This window comes from Diadema antillarum, unplaced genomic scaffold, assembly GCF_040938485.1.
Source record: "Diadema antillarum isolate AM-2024a unplaced genomic scaffold, OU_Dant_1.0 seq00000835_RagTag, whole genome shotgun sequence".
In the NCBI taxonomy this organism is placed as follows: Eukaryota; Metazoa; Echinodermata; class Echinoidea; order Diadematoida; family Diadematidae; genus Diadema; species Diadema antillarum.
Window position 1 is genome coordinate 227,546 of NW_027271711.1, and position 19,039 is coordinate 246,584.

At 39.4% G+C, this 19,039-nt stretch overlaps 1 protein-coding gene across 1 annotated transcript in view; it reads left to right on the plus strand.

Annotated features, from left to right (window-relative positions):
- The first annotated feature begins 3,873 nt into the window (after positions 1-3,873).
- LOC139740099 (heat shock cognate 71 kDa protein-like) overlaps positions 3,874-19,039 on the plus strand; it is a 42,082-nt gene continuing 26,916 nt past the window's right edge. The window contains 5 exon segments of the mRNA XM_071650684.1: positions 3,874-4,076; positions 9,530-9,743; positions 11,799-12,004; positions 15,381-15,533; positions 17,979-18,256. Of these exon segments, the coding sequence (XP_071506785.1) occupies positions 9,539-9,743; positions 11,799-12,004; positions 15,381-15,533; positions 17,979-18,256 (842 nt within the window). The 5' untranslated portion in view covers positions 3,874-4,076; positions 9,530-9,538.

A 19,039-nucleotide genomic window follows, 5' to 3' on the forward strand; every position in this document is an offset into this window, starting at 1 on the left:
AAAAGTGTCATTTTTTCCTCAGACATTTGTGTATATATGAGGATCAAAATTAGGGGGTGCTCCAAGAAATCCGCTAACAGAAAAAATGAGAAAATGCCCTTAATTTGTACATAACAATAATGTCTGAATTCAAAGACTATACACGGGGCATTCGCCAGGTTTCTGTACAATGCAATGCAATGTACATGGTTGCTAGTCTTAAAATTCAGACCCATAATACGACATATTATGTGCATGTTTACAGTAATACACCATTTTTACTGGTTTTCCTATGGTAACAGGTGGTTAGTCTGTGTTGCAGACCTGAGGGAGGTGTGTTGGAATAGTCCAGTTTTCTTAAGCACCTTTTCATTAAATAATTTGATATAATTTCTGGTAAAGGATTTTTTTTAGTACTCTCTACCTCCTGTAGAGAAATGGCAAAGAGTGACATGTGACTCTGGCTCAGATACTTTAAATCTTGGGCAATGACTGAGCCAGGTGTAGGACTATGTCACAGCTCATTTTTTCTCCCAGAACTACTAGTTTACCAGTAGAAGAGCTGCATATTCCATTGAGAACTTAAGGTTTTGGGTATTGCCCTACATATTTCCTTACAAATTTAACCCGTTTCCTCCAAGATTGTGTGAATTCCATAGGTTTAGCGCAGGGATTACCTGCATGGTTCCCGTAAGCAATTTTTATAGTCCGCACTTCCCCTCTCTATATGTTTCTTATTTCTTATGGGGGTTATTCAAATGTTTAAAAAGGTTAAAAGTCTGTTTTCATAGATGAAGTTGAATTTAGACAATTTGATTTTTTTAAAAAAATATATTGATATTTGTAATTTCACTCATAAAGACTTAAAACGGTTTGAATATTTTTGGTCTAATAGCTATGTATAGACATGTTATTAAAAAGTAAAAGCAATGTTTGATTGGTTCACATTATCCAAAGAGGGTGGGATGTAGTTGGCTGGTGAACAAAGTCTATGGGGAAGTTTAAAAAGTTGATAGAAGTAAAACAAAATCGGCATAGAGCAGAATCTAAATCACAATATAATATGACAAAATTCCCGACCCCAAAGGCGGTTGATTCTATGATGCTTTATGTCAAAATACATTCCACCCAAAATACATGTGATTGATAGGAGGAAAAAGTATAGTACATTAAAAACAATATAGTTCAACTAACCCCATTAGTCCAGCAGCATAATGAAAATATGATTGTTAAGTTTTATCGCCTTGTCAATTGAAGATGATGTTACATAATGACAATTATCAAAGTCAGCTAGATCTACTAGTATATCAAGAAACTAAAAAGAAGGGGTGGGGTGGGGAGAGAAGAATGAAGTAAGTTATTAGTATCTGTAGTTTTGGTTTTCAGTATATTCATTTTAATTTCCTTAATTTCCGTTAGGTCATCATGGATTGGAGCATTTGTGTACTAGTAATCTGCCAGGAACAAACACAAGAAAAACTTAAAGGTCCTATATATACACATCTGGGAGAGTGACTTGAAAAAAATGTTCAGGATATCACATTTTATGCATAATATGTGTAGGTCTGGGGGCATTTCATTAAGCATTTTGTCCGACAAGTTGTCGGACAAATTTGCTGTCTGCCAATCAGATGCAAGGATTTCTGTAGTTTGTAACAGTTTGTCAGAAAAATATCTGACCAAACTGCTTCATGAAATGCCCCCCTGTTGTATCACAAGACATCCTACCATATACAGTTTTTGCAATCAAAGCAAACATATAAAGAGATATCAGTATTTTTCTCATTAAAGCATAAATGCAGACGGTTTAGTCTGGAAACATGTTATCATAGAAATATTGTTCACATTTTGTGTTATTAACAATACTTAACATTGATTATACAGATTCATTTTTTTTACAGAGGTTCTTTCTATCCGTAACTCACACCTAAGAATAATTTTCAAGCAATAATTTTGGGTTTTTACCTTTAATTATCCACAAAAAGGAGGACTCAATGCATAAAAGATGTATGCTTTATTTTTGGAAAATGTTGAGGAGATCAGGAAAATTATATATATTGGATGTAGATTTTGGACCTGAAGGAGCAGTTGAAGCATTTTTAAGAAACAATGCCTTGTGGCATCGTTCTTATCATCAAAAATTAATAATGACAAATTCAAATGAAAATTGGAGGGGGGAAGAAAAGATGAACATAATGACATGAGACAGCTTGGTAAAGATCAAACGCTAAAATAGACAATGCAGCCTCTTTTCTCAGTTCATACTTATCCAGAGTGTGTACTTTCTTTCCAGTACCGGTATTATTATTTAGATAGGTTAGGGGAATCCCTTTGAATTGTTTTATACATCATTTTAAAGCTTACAGTCTGCTCTTTCGGAATCTGTCCTTAAAGGACAAGTCCACCTTCATGCACACGTGGATTCAGTGAATACAACAATATTAGTAGGACACATCACAGAAAGCTTGGAAAAAATCGTACAATCCGTTCAAAAGTTATGATTTTTTAAGGTATCTGCACAGTCGCGGCTTGATGAAAAGACTACCACAGTGTATGATGTCACATGCGCACATTCTAAGGAAAATAAAATGAGAATTTCACAAAACCATACTTTTTGAATAAAGTTCACATAGTTTCTTTGACTTGCTACTGACGTATGTCAAGGGTAATATAATTCCCCCTGCCTTCTGAAAGAGAAGTCGAGTATCCTTTTGTAAGCGAAAATAATTTATGTTGAATTTTCTTTATTCATTCTTTATATCGTTGTACACATGTGACATTACAAGGTATAGTAGTCTTCTCATCCAGCCTCGACTGCATGAGCAGAAACTTCAAAAATTCATAACTTTAGAACGGATTGTCCAATTTTCCTCAAACTCTCACTGATGTGTTCTACTATTGTTGGTGCATTCACTCAACCCACATGCTATAAAGGTGACAAATCTTTGTCTGGCGACTTTTTTGTTGATCAATTATACCAACCCTGATGGAAATCTCTTCAAATTCATAAGTTCTGAAGTCTCCTTTAAGTTTAGCCAAAATCTATATATGTAGTTGCCATAGCAACATACCACTTAACACTAATGAAAAGTATTTCAAACCTCTATACATCCCGTCGATCAGTTGTACCTATTCAAATAGAATCTCTTCCAAACTGGAAAATAGCCTCCTGTAACTAACTTCAATCAAAAGCCCTAGTTTTGGGTTGCCATGGCAACGTACAAATCAACAATTATATTTGACCCCTGGTTTATACTCTTGGTACCTTCTATACAACGTTCATATCAAATTTTGTGAAAATTGAATCTTCCTACCTGGAGAAATAAACAAAAACGTGATTTTTAGAAAAAGTTCATTGACCTTTGACCTTTGACCTTTGGAAAATTCACTCCAAATTCAATCAAAATATTTTACTTGTTCTCAATATTCTTCCTGCCAAGTTTTATCCAGATTGGATATTCCTGACCTGAGAAATAGCCAAAAAACCTATTTCACAAATAAAGGTCATTGACCTTTGACCTCTGACCTCCTTCCCAGCATCAATTTTCTTGGAGCACCCTATTTTTTGAGAAGGTACATCATGAAGTACCTTTGGTGAAAAAATCATGCTTTTGTCCGCCGTGTCACGATAATTTCACTAAGCCACCCCACTAATGGTGGGGATAAAAATTCGGAACAACTCACAGCGCCTTCTGGTACCTTCTGCAGTAAAGCACGTGAGAAGTACTATCTGCCGCGTGTGTGCGTACATAGCCCAAGCTCGTCTTCAACTGTATGTACAGAACTCACAGGCGCCTCCTATGCACACACACACCACGTGCATGACTCTTTCCCATACGCATTGCACGCGAATGCGCAGTATATCGATAACCTGGCGCCGCCTTGCTTATGAGCATTATTCGAGCAATCAAGCACGCGCACGCGTCCAGCCGGCCAGCCGTCGTCCGCGAGGATCAGGATCTGGATCGATCAGGTACCTACACTACAGTACAGGTGTGACTCTGCTTGAAACAGTCGGACGTCACTCATTAACAGCCTGACAAATCTCCGATAGGGCTACTACTACTCAATCCACCGTTTAAAGGCGTTCAGAGCATGTAAGTACCATCCGTTATGAACTAAAATTCTGTAGATTCTATAGATTTCTGGAATCTAACGAGTAACGTTCTGCAAGAATCTTCAAGGTTGAACGAAGCAGACTACTGACAAGAAGAAGACTGCTACTAACTGCGACCAGCCCCAACGTGCAGCTGTGCCGTTTTCGCATTCAGATCGAGGAGTTGTACAAAACGGTGCCGTTTCGGCGCTATATTTCCGTAATTTTTCAACAAAAACTACTAGGAATACTTACATGGGTTGATTAAACCTAAATAATTAATTTCGGCGACTGTTTGATGCATTTCATTGCTTATGATGCAGAAAATTTTGTCTTATAACGCTCACCGATGCCCACTGAAACTCACAATCACTTGCACAGGCGCACAGCATGCATGCAGTGCAGTACATTGACAGCATGCGTAATGCATACTAATGTAATGGATATAGCAGCAAGTCTCTCCACTGTTACACTAGGGCAGGCCGCTTATTACTCCTAAAAAAATGTAGAAAATTTTGCAGTTTCTAGATAAATGAGTGAGAAAAACCAAGTCGAAAAGGTAATGTATATTTCATTTTTTATTTTCACCTGAAACACCAACTAAGACAAGGAAATTCAGGGAAACTTTTGAGGTACCAAAACTTTATATTATCTTTAACATTTATGCATGTTTAAATCACATTTTGTAACTGAAATTCTATGAAATCCCACTCACATTTACAGGAAAAATGCTGAAGATTCAGTAGAACCACAAGTTCACTGATCGATACCGGAAATTTCTAGCTATTGTCCTCAAACGCGAACGATGCGGAAAGTTGTGCTCCAAGGAAGGGGCCCGCAAGGCCCGCAACTCATTACCCGCGCTCCCATTCTTCTAGGCAAAGCACGTAAAATTCGATTGTCAATTTTTCATAAGGTTTTATCGGGTGAACTGTTGGAAATGTTAAAGATAGACATTTTACCGTAAAATACGAAATTTGAGCCTCATTTGCCGATTTTTTCTTTGTCATCCGCTCGGTGAGAATGTGTACGTTGATTTGTGGGATGAATTGTGATTCTGGTGCAAGGACTACACGTAGGTGCGAAAGACGTCGATTATTTCATTGCGAAAATCTTGTCCACAATTACAATGCGATTTTGCACCGCGCAAAAAGACAACTTTTTTTAAGGGGTATGTTTGAGGCATATTTTCTAAAAACTGGAGCGAATAATTGACATAAGTTGGCTGAATTCGTAATTTCCAGGAGTCTGTGAATAAGTGGTGTTTTTTTTAGCCGAAATTTCATCCTCTGAGTACGGAATTCAAAGCCACGAAAAAAAAGTGTCCAGTGATACGATCTACTCTCCTACAGGTATGGTATTACCGGACAGCATGGTAATTCCGGACACGCACATTTTTGCGTACTGATGACATTCAGTACGCGTGAGACTTCGTAGATTAGCCTCACAGAACGTTGTGTGGACTGAAATCGCAAAAAACGTGACATAAAAATGTAAAAACGCGAAGAAGTTCACATTTTACCTGGTAGCGTGCAAAAATGCGTGTTAAAATGCGTGCAGTTTCCATAGCCAAGTGACATACCATGACCACCCCTCGGTCCAGAATAATGCGTGTAGTTTTCCATATGTAGCCAAGTGACATACCATGACGCACCCCTCGGTCAAAAATTTGACCGACAATGATGGGATTTTGACGCACCCCTCGGTCAAAAATTTGACGGACAAACCTGGGAAAATGATGCACACCTGGGTCACAAATTTGAGTGACCAAGCCAGGAAATGACGCACCCATGTCTGGAGGTAGTGGGGTGAGTCATTACATTGACAAGTGCATTATGCATGTTAAAAGGGTGTGTACAGTTCTGGTCGAGGTTAGGATTTAGCTATTAACATTTTGTGAGATATTGAGAAACCACTCTATGAGATGTCAAAGAGCATGCAATTCTAAGGGGTATCAAAAGTTTATATGATGAAAATCGGTTTTGAAATGGCCGAGATATCCAAAAACAAAGTGAAATAAAGAGATCCTTTTGTAATAAAAGGCGTGGCCTGTCGCCTTTTATTATTATCACTTTTTTGGATATCTCAGCCATTTGAAAACCAATTTTCATCAAATAAATGTTGAATCCTTCTTAAAATGACATGCTCTTTCATATTTCATAAGAGGTTTCTCATTATCTCATTTAGGAATGTTCAAAACATGAATCCCCACCTCAACCAGTACTGTACAGTCCCTTTAAATCACATTTCGTAACTGAAATTCTATGAAATCCCACTCACATGTACAGGAAGAATGCTGAAGATTCCAATAGAACCACAAGTTCACTGATCGATACAGGAAATTTGCAGCTATCGTCCTCAAACGCGAACGATGCGGAAAGTTGTGCGCTAAGGAAGGGGCCCGCAGGGCCCGCAACTTGTTACCCGCGCTCCCATAGACAAAGCACGTAAAATTTGATAGTCAAGTTTTCATAAGGTTTTATCGGGTGAACTGTTCGAAATGTTAAAGATAGACATTTTACCGTAAAATGCGAAATTTGAGCCTCATTTGCCGATTTTTTTCTTTGTCATCCGCTCGGTGAGAATGTATACGGTGATTTGTGGGGTGAATTGTGATTCTGGTGCAAGGACTAGGTGCGAAAGACGTCGATTATTTCATTGCAAAAATCGTGTCCGGAATTACAAAGCGATTTTGCACCGCGCAAAAAGACAACTTTTTTTAGAGGGGTATGTTTGAAGCATATTTTCTAAAAACTGGAGCAAATAATTGACATTTAAGTTGGCTGAATTAGGTGGTGTTATTTTTAGCCAAAATTTCATCCTCTGAATACGGAATTCAAAGCCACAAAAAAAAAAGCATCCGGTGATACGATCTACTCTTCTACTTAAAATAAGTCGAGAACATCTAGACCACTGCTAGTCATTTAATAATATTAATAATATTGATTCCAACATCGAAATACAGCTGTAGGCCCTATTGTAATTTACATTGGAATCGAGTTCTAGTGTTGATAATAGAAATACGCCCCAAGTAGTTAGAGGTTCTACTCTAACTTAGGTTCTACGTTAGTAAATTTTAGGCCCTAATAGTCAATGATAGTAACTGTTAGAATGGTAGAGAACTAGGTCCTACTAAAGTTGACTGAAAGATCAGTCTGTAGAAAACCTGGCGCTAGCGTACTTTCGCACCTATTTGTCAAATGATCTCCAAACATGCACAAACTCACCCTTGTTACCGGTATTCAGTAACCTAAAATACATGCATCTGGGTCTCCAAAGTTGAATAGAAGTCAAGTTTTAACACTTTTACTTGACTTTTACTTGAGTATCTACAAGTGTCGGAAAATCGTAAAATCTCGATCACTTGAAATGCTACTCTGTACACAAGCACAGTACGAATACATGCAGCGCATGCACTTGGAGTCGATCATTTTGGTCTGAATGAAGCCACACAGCGGCTTTTTAGCTCACCTGAGCCGAAGGCTCAAGTTAGCTATTGCGATCACTCTTTGTCCGGCGTCCGTCGTGCGTAAACTTTTACATTTTCATCTTCTTCTTGAGAACCCCTCGACCGATTTTCACCAAACTTGGCAGGTAGCATCGCTAGGGGGATAGGATCTCAATTTGTTCAAGTGGGCACCGTACCCCACCTGGGGGGCCCCCAGAGGGGCCCAAACCCCCCAAAATTAAGGAATCTTAAAAAATCTTCTTCTCTAGAACCAGAAGTGATAGAGCTACATGTAAGTTAATACTATGAATTAGTACTTTGATGACTGTAGTTTCAGATTTGTTCATGGCGGAATCAGGGTGCCCCCCCCCCCCTTGGGACCCAGGGGAGGGGGTGGGGAGGGGTCCTAATGGGGCCCAAATTGTACATTTTCATCTTTTTCTTGAAAATGCCATTATGAATTTTCATGTCAAGACTGGATACAGCAAATTTCACCAAACTTTGTCCAAGGATGATGTATGGTGGGACAATTACTTGATTAATTTTTGAGTGAAATCGGACAGAGGTCAAAGGTCAAAGATCAAGGACAAATCCTAAAATTTATCTTTTTACATGATAACTCAAAACTGGATGAAGCAGCTTTCACCAAACTTGGTCCAAGGATGATGTATGATACGGCAATTAGTTGAGTAGATTTTTGTGACATTGGCAAGAGGTCATAGGTCAAAAGGTCAAGGTCAAATGCTAAAGATGTTGCTATTTCCCCATATCCATGCAATGCCCAAAGGTATTTTCTTGAAACTTAGTGTAGACATGTACTACTGCATAAAGATTCTCCAGAGAGAGTTTCATGTCATTAGGTCAATGGTCAAAAGGTCAAAGATTAGGTGAAAATGTTACAATTTCACTTTTCTTACAAATGGTTCAATGTATCTTCATGGAACTTGGTACATACACATGTACTGACTGGCAGGGATTATCTAGGGAATTTAGGGGTCATGGGTCAATAGTCAGGGGTCAAAGGTCAACTCGTCAAAATTTTACTATTTCCCTCATATACTAGTATATATGCAATGCATTATTATTTTTAAAACTTAATATACATGTATTTCCTAATGGAGATTCTCATGGAAATTTCCTGCTAGAAGGTCAAAGGTTAAGGGTCAAGGCCAGGTTTAAATGCAAAAAAAAAAATCTATTTTGTACTGTAATTACACTCTTTCTTTAAACCTTGAAAATTACTCAATGCATAAACTTAAAAGGGTCAGTCAGAAGTCAAGTAAAAATCCTCAATTCCCCAAATACATGTACCTGCACTCTTGAATAGACCATTATAGCAAACATAGTTCAAGGAAAGCGAACATACAAGATATTTCTGACAAACCTGTCATTTCAATATTTTGCCAGTTATGTGAAACTGTTATCTCACATTGTGAAGACATTATACTATACACCTATTGGGAAAATCATGCATTATGACGGAGGCATCAGTCGCCATAGCGACATTTCTAGTTTATGGATGTCTCGGCCATTTCAAAACCGATTTTCATCAAATAAACTTTGAATTCCTCTTAGAATGATATGCTCTGTACTATTTCACAAGTGATTTCTTGATATCTTGCAAAAAGTTAAAAGCCCACTTCTCATCTCCACCAATACTATACCACCCCTTTAAGATCTCATTGCTCATACTTGCTAAATTTTTCACACAATGGATCATAATATCCCATCCAGGATTTCAAGATGGCTCAAAAATCAAAGCTGGGTTATTGGCAAGCAGCATACCCCAATGTAGTGTATGTTCAGTAGTATGTTTCATAAAAGCAGGAAGAAAAAAAAAAATTAAGATCAATTTTCCAGCAGGTAAGTTCTCATTTACAATATTTCCATATATCATGTGTTAAAAAAAAACAGCACTTACAACTCCACTTTATGTATTGTTTATGTTTTTCTTAAAAGTGCAGATTTTTAATCTGATTTTCTGCAAATATGTTGTTCATTTTCAGAACGGCAAAATGGCTAAAGCCCCAGCAGTAGGAATTGATCTTGGCACAACGTATTCATGTGTTGGTGTATTTCAGCATGGAAAGGTTGAAATCATAGCAAATGACCAAGGAAACAGAACCACACCCAGCTACGTGGCCTTTACAGATACAGAGCGTCTGATTGGGGATGCTGCGAAAAACCAGACAGCAATGAATCCAAACAACACTGTCTTTGGTAAGTTCTCAGTTACAGTATGACCCCGTTTACAGTGCGGGGCTGGGCCGAGCCGCGGCCGAGCCCAGCCTCAATTGCAATTTTGTCCAATTACACTGCCGGGCTTGGCCCCGCTTTTAATTCAAACCTTTCAATATTTTGTCGTAGTGGCGCTCTGCTTGTAAACAAATGCAATATGGTATAGTCTGGTTTTCAGACCCTTTGCCAACTGGATTCCGTGGCGACGAAGTCACCGTTCGGGTAAAGGCCTTTGCCGAAGGAAAAATCCTTTACAGGACAAAACCACCTTAAACTATACTAGTTTTCGACGTTTAGGGGATTAATATCCTGAATAGCGAAATAGTACGGGCAGAGGGTTTGGAAGCCAGACTAAAATTGGCCGGGCTCGGCTGCGGCCGAGACCACCTCCAGAGCGTGGCCAAATGCGCTGCCAATTTTGGCCCGCATGTGGCCTTTTGCGCGTTTACACTGAAATGAAGGCGGGCTCGGCCGCGGCTGCCGAGCCTCGCACTGTAAATGGGGTCATAGTCATTTGTGCTCCTTTGAAATTGAGCTAACATAATGCTTTCATAGTATGTACATATTCAGTACCATGGCTGTCAAAACAATCTCAGGAGATGATCCGTCACTTCTTTTTCGTGAGAACAGAGATTGTCATGTAGCATAAGAACACATACTATCCCTTTCAGAATTTCCCAAGTACTAAGTAAGCAAAAATATGATTGCCTTCTCAACGTCCTCCCTAACCCTAAACAGGCTGGGCTTCTTTGCCTGATTCTGCCCCCCCCCCCCCCCCCATAGATCTCGGCCATCATTGGCGCAGTTACAACAAAATTTAGCATTTGTAACACCCACGTCGTAATCTACAAGAATTTGTCTTAAGACGTTATTTTGCCTCGGCCACAAAGTGACGCTTGAGGCATTATGTTTTAGGTTGTCCGTCCATCTGTATGTCCGTCCATAAACAATTTTGTAGACAGCGTAACTAAAAAAACATTTGAGGTATCTTAACGAAACTTGGCATATGAGTGCGAAGTTGTGCCTATCAACTTTTGGGTGCACGTGCTCAAGGTCAAGGTCAAATGCACAAAATTTCACTATTTCCCCCATGTCTATGGGGGATTCCAAATTAATAATCCAAAAACTGTAAGATCCCAAGATGAGATGATGATGATGACGATAGTATTGACTGTAAAGATGACAATGATTATGATGGTGAAGCTGATAATGAAGATGGTGATAATGTTGTTGTGGAGATGATGATTATGATGATGGAGGTGATAACGATGATGGTGATGAAGGTGATGATGGTGATATAAGACATGGGATCTTCAGTGCAGTTTTACTCCGCTCATCTACATTAATTCCAGTAAACCCCTTAGCAACTGAAGACCCCACACATAATAGCCCACTGCTCCCTGGAAATACAGCAACACCACTCCCATCCCGACAACTTTCCAAACCATGCAAAATAAATCACGGCATGTTAACCCCTATCTGTCACAACTTTGTCCATTTGAAAGCCCAATAAAAACTCCACCAAGAGATCGGCACGTCACAGAAACAATTCCTACACACCCCTGCTGACCCTTGACCTCCCTCAAATTCCTCAATCACGTATTCCATATGAAAACAGTAAAGCACAAAATGATCATGAACGGACAGGCGGCCTCAGGCGGCCCAGGGAGCAACCCCACAGGCAGCCTCGGGCGGTTCAACTAATGGGTTAACGGATACTACCGAAAAGTCTAATTGCAAATAGAAAGAATTCAGATATCAGTTGAAAACTGTCTCTGTCATTCCCATTAGGCAGGAGGGTGAATACATTTACACTCGCCTCTGTATTCAGATTTCCTCAAAACTGGAAAGATTCCTGATTAAGACATTACAGAGATTTTTTGTTAAGTGTTTAGATGTTTAGTCAGTTTGTAGTATGTTTGCACTAGATGTGTAATTGTGACATCATGATTAAACAGTTTTGATTATGCAAAGGTGAACATTTAACCCACTTCAAGGCAAAATAAGTGATTATTTTTGTTGAACTACTTCATGTAGATGCAAAACGCCTGATAGGTCGCCAGTATGAGGACTCTATCGTGAAGGGGGATATGAAGCATTGGCCTTTTGCTATAGTCAATGACAATGGCCGACCGAAGATCCAGGTGGAATACAAGGGGGACACAAAGACTTTCTATGCAGAAGAGATCAGCTCAATGGTTCTGACAAAGATGAAAGAGACAGCAGAGGCTTACTTGGGCAAGGTAAGTGCAAAGCTAATACATTGTGTATGCTTTGAAATGTGATGGTTCACTTACAAGTTTATCTGCTGTATAACATACCAAAAAAAAAGTAAACAAAAACTTACTGTTCGGAGTTTAATTGTAATTCTAATAGCAATTAGAAGGGAGTGAATGTATGAGAGCCTGTTCGCAAATGCCCAGTCAATCTTCAACTGATATGACCACTGCTAATTTGATGAGATAAGCTAATGAGAGCTTCCTTAAGTTTGAATCACTGGGAGTGATTGAAGGGCATGGATATATTCTATCCCTTCTAATTGCTATTAAAATAACAATTAATCTTCAAACAGTTAGTTCTCGGTTAATCTTTCCTTTATCAAGCAATTCTCAGTCGAGAATATATAATATGAGACTTCAAAGCGCAGCCACTGTGGTCTTAGTAAATTAGCACCATCAAGAAAAACTGACTTGACTGATCGGCATGGCCTGGTCATGTTCCAAAATGGTGCGGATGAAGGCAGTGCCTGTATCAACAGGCTTAAAGGGGCATTAAAGACGATTTTCATAATTTCACATCATGCAGTACATAAATCAACAGCTCTATATATAGATTTGTGGAATTTATTGTTGTCCTTGAGCAGAGAAACTAAGACCCAGTATATAGTGAGTGAGAAGGCCAGGCAGAGCCCGGCCTTACTTTCATTGTAAATGCTCAAAAGGCCAAATGCAAAACCAAAAACGGCCGCGCATTCAGCCAAGCTCTGGAGGTAGTCTCAACCGCTGCTCAGCGCGGGTTCAGCCTGGCCTTTTCTCACTGTAAACGCAAACTGGGCTAAATGCAGTACCAAATTGTGATCTCAGAAGTGCAATGATCGTGACATCATAGGATATGACTTTGTAATCCCACGTTTAGCAAAATTTCTTTGGTGTACACTACAGAATCATCATCATTAGCAACTGGGTATGAGCAGAGGTATCCAAAGTTGTGTTTAAATTTAAGTTATCATTGAATCATCATAACTGTACTACATCATTTTGTTGGTCCTCATTCATATTGTGTTATTGTGCATAGAACCAGTAAGGAAAGAGCAGCTGTGAGCGTGATGTTCGAAAGTTCGCCCTTAATAAAAACCTTGGCCTTTTGTTCATTGCAAATAGCTCCCGACAGCTCCTCTGCACTGTGACGCTGGAGCGAACCCAAATAATTGTTTACAAGCAGAGTGCCACTGCAACAAAATATTGAAAGGTTTGAATTAAAAGCCCGGGCCAAGCCCGCCACTGTAAACACACAGAATTACAGGGCCGAGTGCCACTATTGAGGCCATGCTCAGCCTGGGCGTGGCCCGGGCTCAGCCCAGCCCTAGACGGGGTGTAAGACCCAATTTACAGTGGAGGGCAGGACCGGGCCGAGCCCAACCTCAATTTCGGTACTCGGCCCCACAATCTTGTCCATTTACAGTGCCGGGCTGGGCCCAGGCTTTTAATTCAAACCTTTCAATATTTTGTCATAGTGGCGCTCTGCTTGTAAACAAACACTATTACTGGGAGGGCGCCGGTCACAATGTGGTACAGTCTGGTTTCCAGACCTTTGCCGTCTGGACTCCACAGCGACGAAGTCGCCGCTTTTGCCGAAGGCAAAGACCTCTGCAGAACAAAACCATCTTCATCTATACTTGTTTTTGACGTTGAGGGCGTTAATATCCTGAATAGCAAAATAGTACGGGCAGAGGGTCTGGAAGCCAGACTAAATTTGGTACTGCATTTGGCCCAGTTTGCGTTTACAGTGAGAAAAGGCCGGGCTAGGCCGCGGCCGAGACTACCTCCAGAGCTTGGCCAAATGCGCGCCCGATTATGGTACCGCATTTGGCCTTTTGCGCGTTTACAGTGAACTGAAGGCCAGGCTCGGCCACGGCCGAGCCCAGCCTTTTCACTCACTGTAAACGGGGTCTAATACTCTGAAAAATCCTGATCAAATTACACTGAACAGTGTTAATGACATATGAGCCTAACATATTTCAGAAATGTATTCTGTGTAATTCCATTACAATACCACATGCTTCACAAGTTCACCTGTGTAGAATCTATGCATGCCTTCTTCTTTTGTTCTGCCTCCTTGAGCCCCAACTCATGCATTCTTATGATAAGGCTGCCATGTTATCATCCTTGTTCATTGCAATTTCTTATAGATTTAGAAAACATTCTTATTCCTCATCCCAATTACTATAAATTCTGTAACCCTGTATTCAGCATAACTGATTTATAGTTGTTCAAATGTAAAAGTCTGAAAATCATCCTGAGGTCTGTATGATGAATGGGACAAAAAACAAAACAAACACAGGATGTAAACCACTGGAGCAACAACAATGAAGGTATTATCAGATTACCGTAAGTTGAAATTGAGCATGCTCTATTAACACATTCTGTCCATGTTTAATGCCACCTTTCAAAGCAGTAGCATTATCCCTTCAAAAGTTATCAGACTTGAAAGTGAAGAGTGCGCAAAGGATTATCAAGAAATGAAAGGGGGCCTCTAAGACATACCTGATCTCACTACCGGTACTCTACAAAAAAAGGTTGTAGAAAAACTGCTAAAAATGCACTTTCCCATCCATTTTATGATCCTAAACTTAAAAATAATGTAGAAAAAGGGTAGCTCTTTCAGAAAATGTGAAAAACTTAATATTGACTTGGTTGACCCGTTTCACCTTTTTTGAGTCCTCGCTTTAAAATCAAGGGGTGCGAGTTTTTGTTCATTATGTGGTGCACGATCACATAGCACAACTCATAAAATTACTCGGTTGCGGAGATATCAATGATTTCATTAGTGCATGTCAAGTGGTTGAGGAAATCAGTTTCGAGAAAAACGCCTTCAAAGTTTTTCCTGCCGAAGCCATCATGATCAAGGGAAGGCGAGACAGTTTTCACCGCTTGACAATAGGAGGTATGCTCCTAGCAACCTCCATGATGTTCATTCAAGCTTAGCGCCAGCGGTCTACGCACAACTAATCAGTGATCAGAATGCCACACACAGACCAATAAGATCACTCCTTTTTGCTAGGGGCGGAGTCTAGCTGCGGCGCTAAATCCAAATCTTCGGACACGTTTCTGTTACGTTGAAAGTCGGAAAATCAATGCCCAGAAAAACGCTGATTTCTTGCCTTTCCTTGATCATTTAGCTTCGAAATTTGGACAGATGATAGACAAAATATTAGACTACAAAATTATGCCAAAAACAGAAATCTGATTGTTCTTTGAAAGTCAAAGACTAACTCAATATTTTTGCTACACATATTACAGTTTGTATAGCAGTAGTGTCCAAAATGCATGCAAGTATGTTAATGTCAGTTACAATATGTTTTTAGTTGAATTATTTTGTTCTTTGATGTTAACCTTCCAGAAAGTAGATGATGCAGTCATCACAGTGCCAGCTTACTTCAATGACTCTCAAAGGCAAGCTACCAAAGATGCTGGTGTCATCTCTGGTCTCAATGTGTTGCGTATTATTAACGAGCCAACTGCAGCTGCTATTGCCTATGGTCTTGACAAGAAGGTAACAATTTTCACTTCTCTGTTCTCATAGCCTCAAAATGTGCCAGTGATAACCAATTTCAAAGTATTTTCTCAGACTAGACAGAATAGGCAGATACTAATGTTGTTCAGGTGTGACAAATTTTGCAGTTTATGTACATAAATCAGTGAATGTCTTCAAAATTAGGTGAAATTAACTTTAAAGAAGTGACAACTTTGTCTCATGTTTGAAGCCGTACTTTTGCACAATTTGTGCATGTGTGTGTGTGTGTGCACATGCACACACAGCCATCTTGGCACAAGATTCTTAGGAACTCCCAAAGTACCCTGTCTTTGTGTTGAATGAATCTATTCCATGATTAAGTCAGCTTTGATTTACGAAATGGTGCTAAAAAAAGTTTTTTTATGCCTCCGCCACGAAGAGGTGCCGGAGGCATTATGTTTTCGGGTTGTCCGTCCGTCCGTCCGTACGTCTGTACGTACGTACGTACGTATGTCCGTCCGCTTTCGTTTACGCGATAACTTGAGTAATATTGACTGGAATTTTACCAAACTTGGTCCAAGTATGAAGTATGATGGGGCAATTAGTTGATTAGATTTCGGGTGAAATCGGCTAAAGGTCAAAGGTCAAGGTCAAATCATGAAATTGTATCCGTTTACGTGATAACTCAAGACTGGATGGAGCAAATTTCACCAAACTTTGTTGGAGGATGATGTATGATGGGAAAATTACTTGATTAGTTTTTCAGTGAAATCGGACAGAGGTCAAAGGTCAAAGATCAAGGTCAAATCCTAAAATTTATCTGTTTACGTGATAACTCAAAACTGGATGAAGCAGCTTTCACCAAACTTGGTCCAAGGATGATGTATGATGAGACAATTAGTTAAGTAGATTTTAGTCACATTGGCAAGAGGTCAAAGGTCAAGGTCAAATGCTAAAAATGTTGCAATTTCCCCCATATCCATGCAATGTTTAAAGGTATTTTCTTGAAACTTGGTGTGGACATGTACTACTGCGTAAAGATTCTCCAGAGAGAGTTTCATGTCATAAGGTCAAAGGTCAAAGATTAGGTGAAAATGTTACAATTTCACTTTTCTCGTAAATGGTTCAATGTATCTTCGTGGAACTTGGTACATACGCATGTACTGACTGGCAGGGATTATCTAGGGAATTTAGGGGTCATGGGTCAATAGTCAAGGGTCAAAGGTCAAGGTCAACTCGTCAAAATTTTACTATTTCCCTCATATACTAGTATATATGCAATGCATTATTATTTTTAAAACTTAATATACATGTATTTCCTAATGGAGATTCTCATGGAAATTTCCAGCCAAAAAGTCAAAGGTTAAGGGTCAAAGGCCAGGTTTCAATGCCCTCCTCTCCCCCCCCCCCCCCCCCCCAAAAAAAAAAAAAAAAATCTATTTTGTACTGTCATTACACTCTTTTTTCATACCTTGGAAATTACTAAAAGCATAAACTTATAAAAAGGTCCATCAGAATTCAAGTAAAAATTCTCAATTCCCAAAATATGTGTACCGGTACTCTTAGAAAATTATAGCAAACCCAGTTCAAGGAAAGTGAACATTTAAGACATTTCTGACAAACCTGTCATTTCAATATTTTGCCACTTATGTGAAACTGTCATGGATCACACATTGTGAAGACATTGTATTATACGCCTATTGGGAGAATCATGCATTATGGCGGAGGCATCAGTCGCTATAGTGACATTTCTAGTTTTTTTTTTTTATTTTGATTGAAAATATATTTTCTCAAAATAGTTTTTAGGAAGAAACAATTAATGTGATGACAGTTTCAGAGATTTTGTTTTCTTGACAGTGATGCAACACTACATGAGTTTCTTGCCTACCATTAACTGCCCATGACACTCCATGCAACAGCCATGTCACACATGGCCTGTATATGCTAATGATAAGAAACTCAAGTAAGATATGATAATGTACACCGATAAGTACACACATGCACAATGCCAGCAGTGGATACAAGGTGAAGCAGAGCTCTACATCCTGATGTATCTTTCATAAATTAAAATGATACAAGTGTGCACCCAAAATCTAACAAAATTTGATTGGAAGCCTCTAGTTGTCACTTTTCAAACCCAGTCGAGTAGAAAAGTGCCTAGGTTGGTCCAATGAGAAGGCCAAGGTGATAGGAATTAAGTCACTAAAGTAATCTCTATGCATTGACAATTAGCTTCCAAACGTCTGTGCTAGCTAGTTAGCAAACAAAGCACATTAAGGGTTTTTCATTTCCATTCAGACTTGCAAAACATTACTCATTTGAAATTGAATATGGATAATCATGGGAAAAACAATGTGAGACTGCTGTTAATTCTGATGTACAATTGTAACATCATGTTTCTTGCTTCAGGTGTGAAGAAATCCTAAATGTTTCAGGTCTAGGTTGTTCATGTTCATTATAATTTGCTGCTGGTGTTTCATTCAGGTTGGTGCAGAGCGCAACGTCCTGATCTTTGACTTGGGAGGGGGGACCTTTGACGTGTCGGTGCTGACCATTGAGGAGGGAATCTTCGAGGTGAAGTCGACGTCTGGTGACACCCACTTGGGAGGAGAGGACTTTGACAACCGCATGGTAAACCACTTCATCACGGAGTTTAAGAGGAAACACAAGAAGGACATGAGCACCAATAAGAGAGCAGTGAGAAGGCTCAGGACTGCTTGTGAGCGGGCAAAGAGGACCCTTTCTTCAAGTACACAAGCCAGGTACACAGTGTGTGGACCCTAGCTGCTCATTGAACCAGCTCTTAGTACATGCTGTTGCAAAAACAGCAGAGGGATTGATATTTGCTAGCAAGTAAATGGTAGAAGGTGGACTCTTTTGTGTTCTGGCCTCTTTCAGATGAGGAGGCACTCAAACAATCCAAGCAAGAAGCAATATCATATGCAGGTTTTTCACCCACACACCCCAGCTAAAGTCGAGACAATAGAACAGAAACCTTTGGACAGCTTTCTATTAATTATGTTAAAGTACGCTGCATCGTGGGTGCTAGAATGAAGCTTTTTTTAGCCTGGATTAACCAATATAATGTTATAAAGATTTTTAGAGGTAAAAAAATAACACTTGACATCCCCACAGCAGTTATAGGTTTCCCAAGAGATTATTTCCCAAAGCAATCAATGCTGAAAGAACAGACTGTCTCAAGGTGAAAATATAATTTCTAAGGTATTGTCAAGTGTCAGGTTATGATAGATAGGCAATATATGGTAAATTCTATGGTGTACATAAATTTACATCATTTCATTCTAGCTCAGTTGACAGCTACCAGGTAGTCAAATTCTGAAATCATATTACCTGATGTGACTTCAGTGCTCACAATACAATGATTTCAACCCTCCCTGTTTTAGTCACTTGATTGCATGACCAGTTACCAACAAGTATTCACATTGACCAGTTAATGGAAAGAGTAAATGAGAACTTACCTGTTTGAAATTTGATCTTTTATTATATGAGTAAGGCAAAGAGGAGAGACTACGCATTTACTGGAT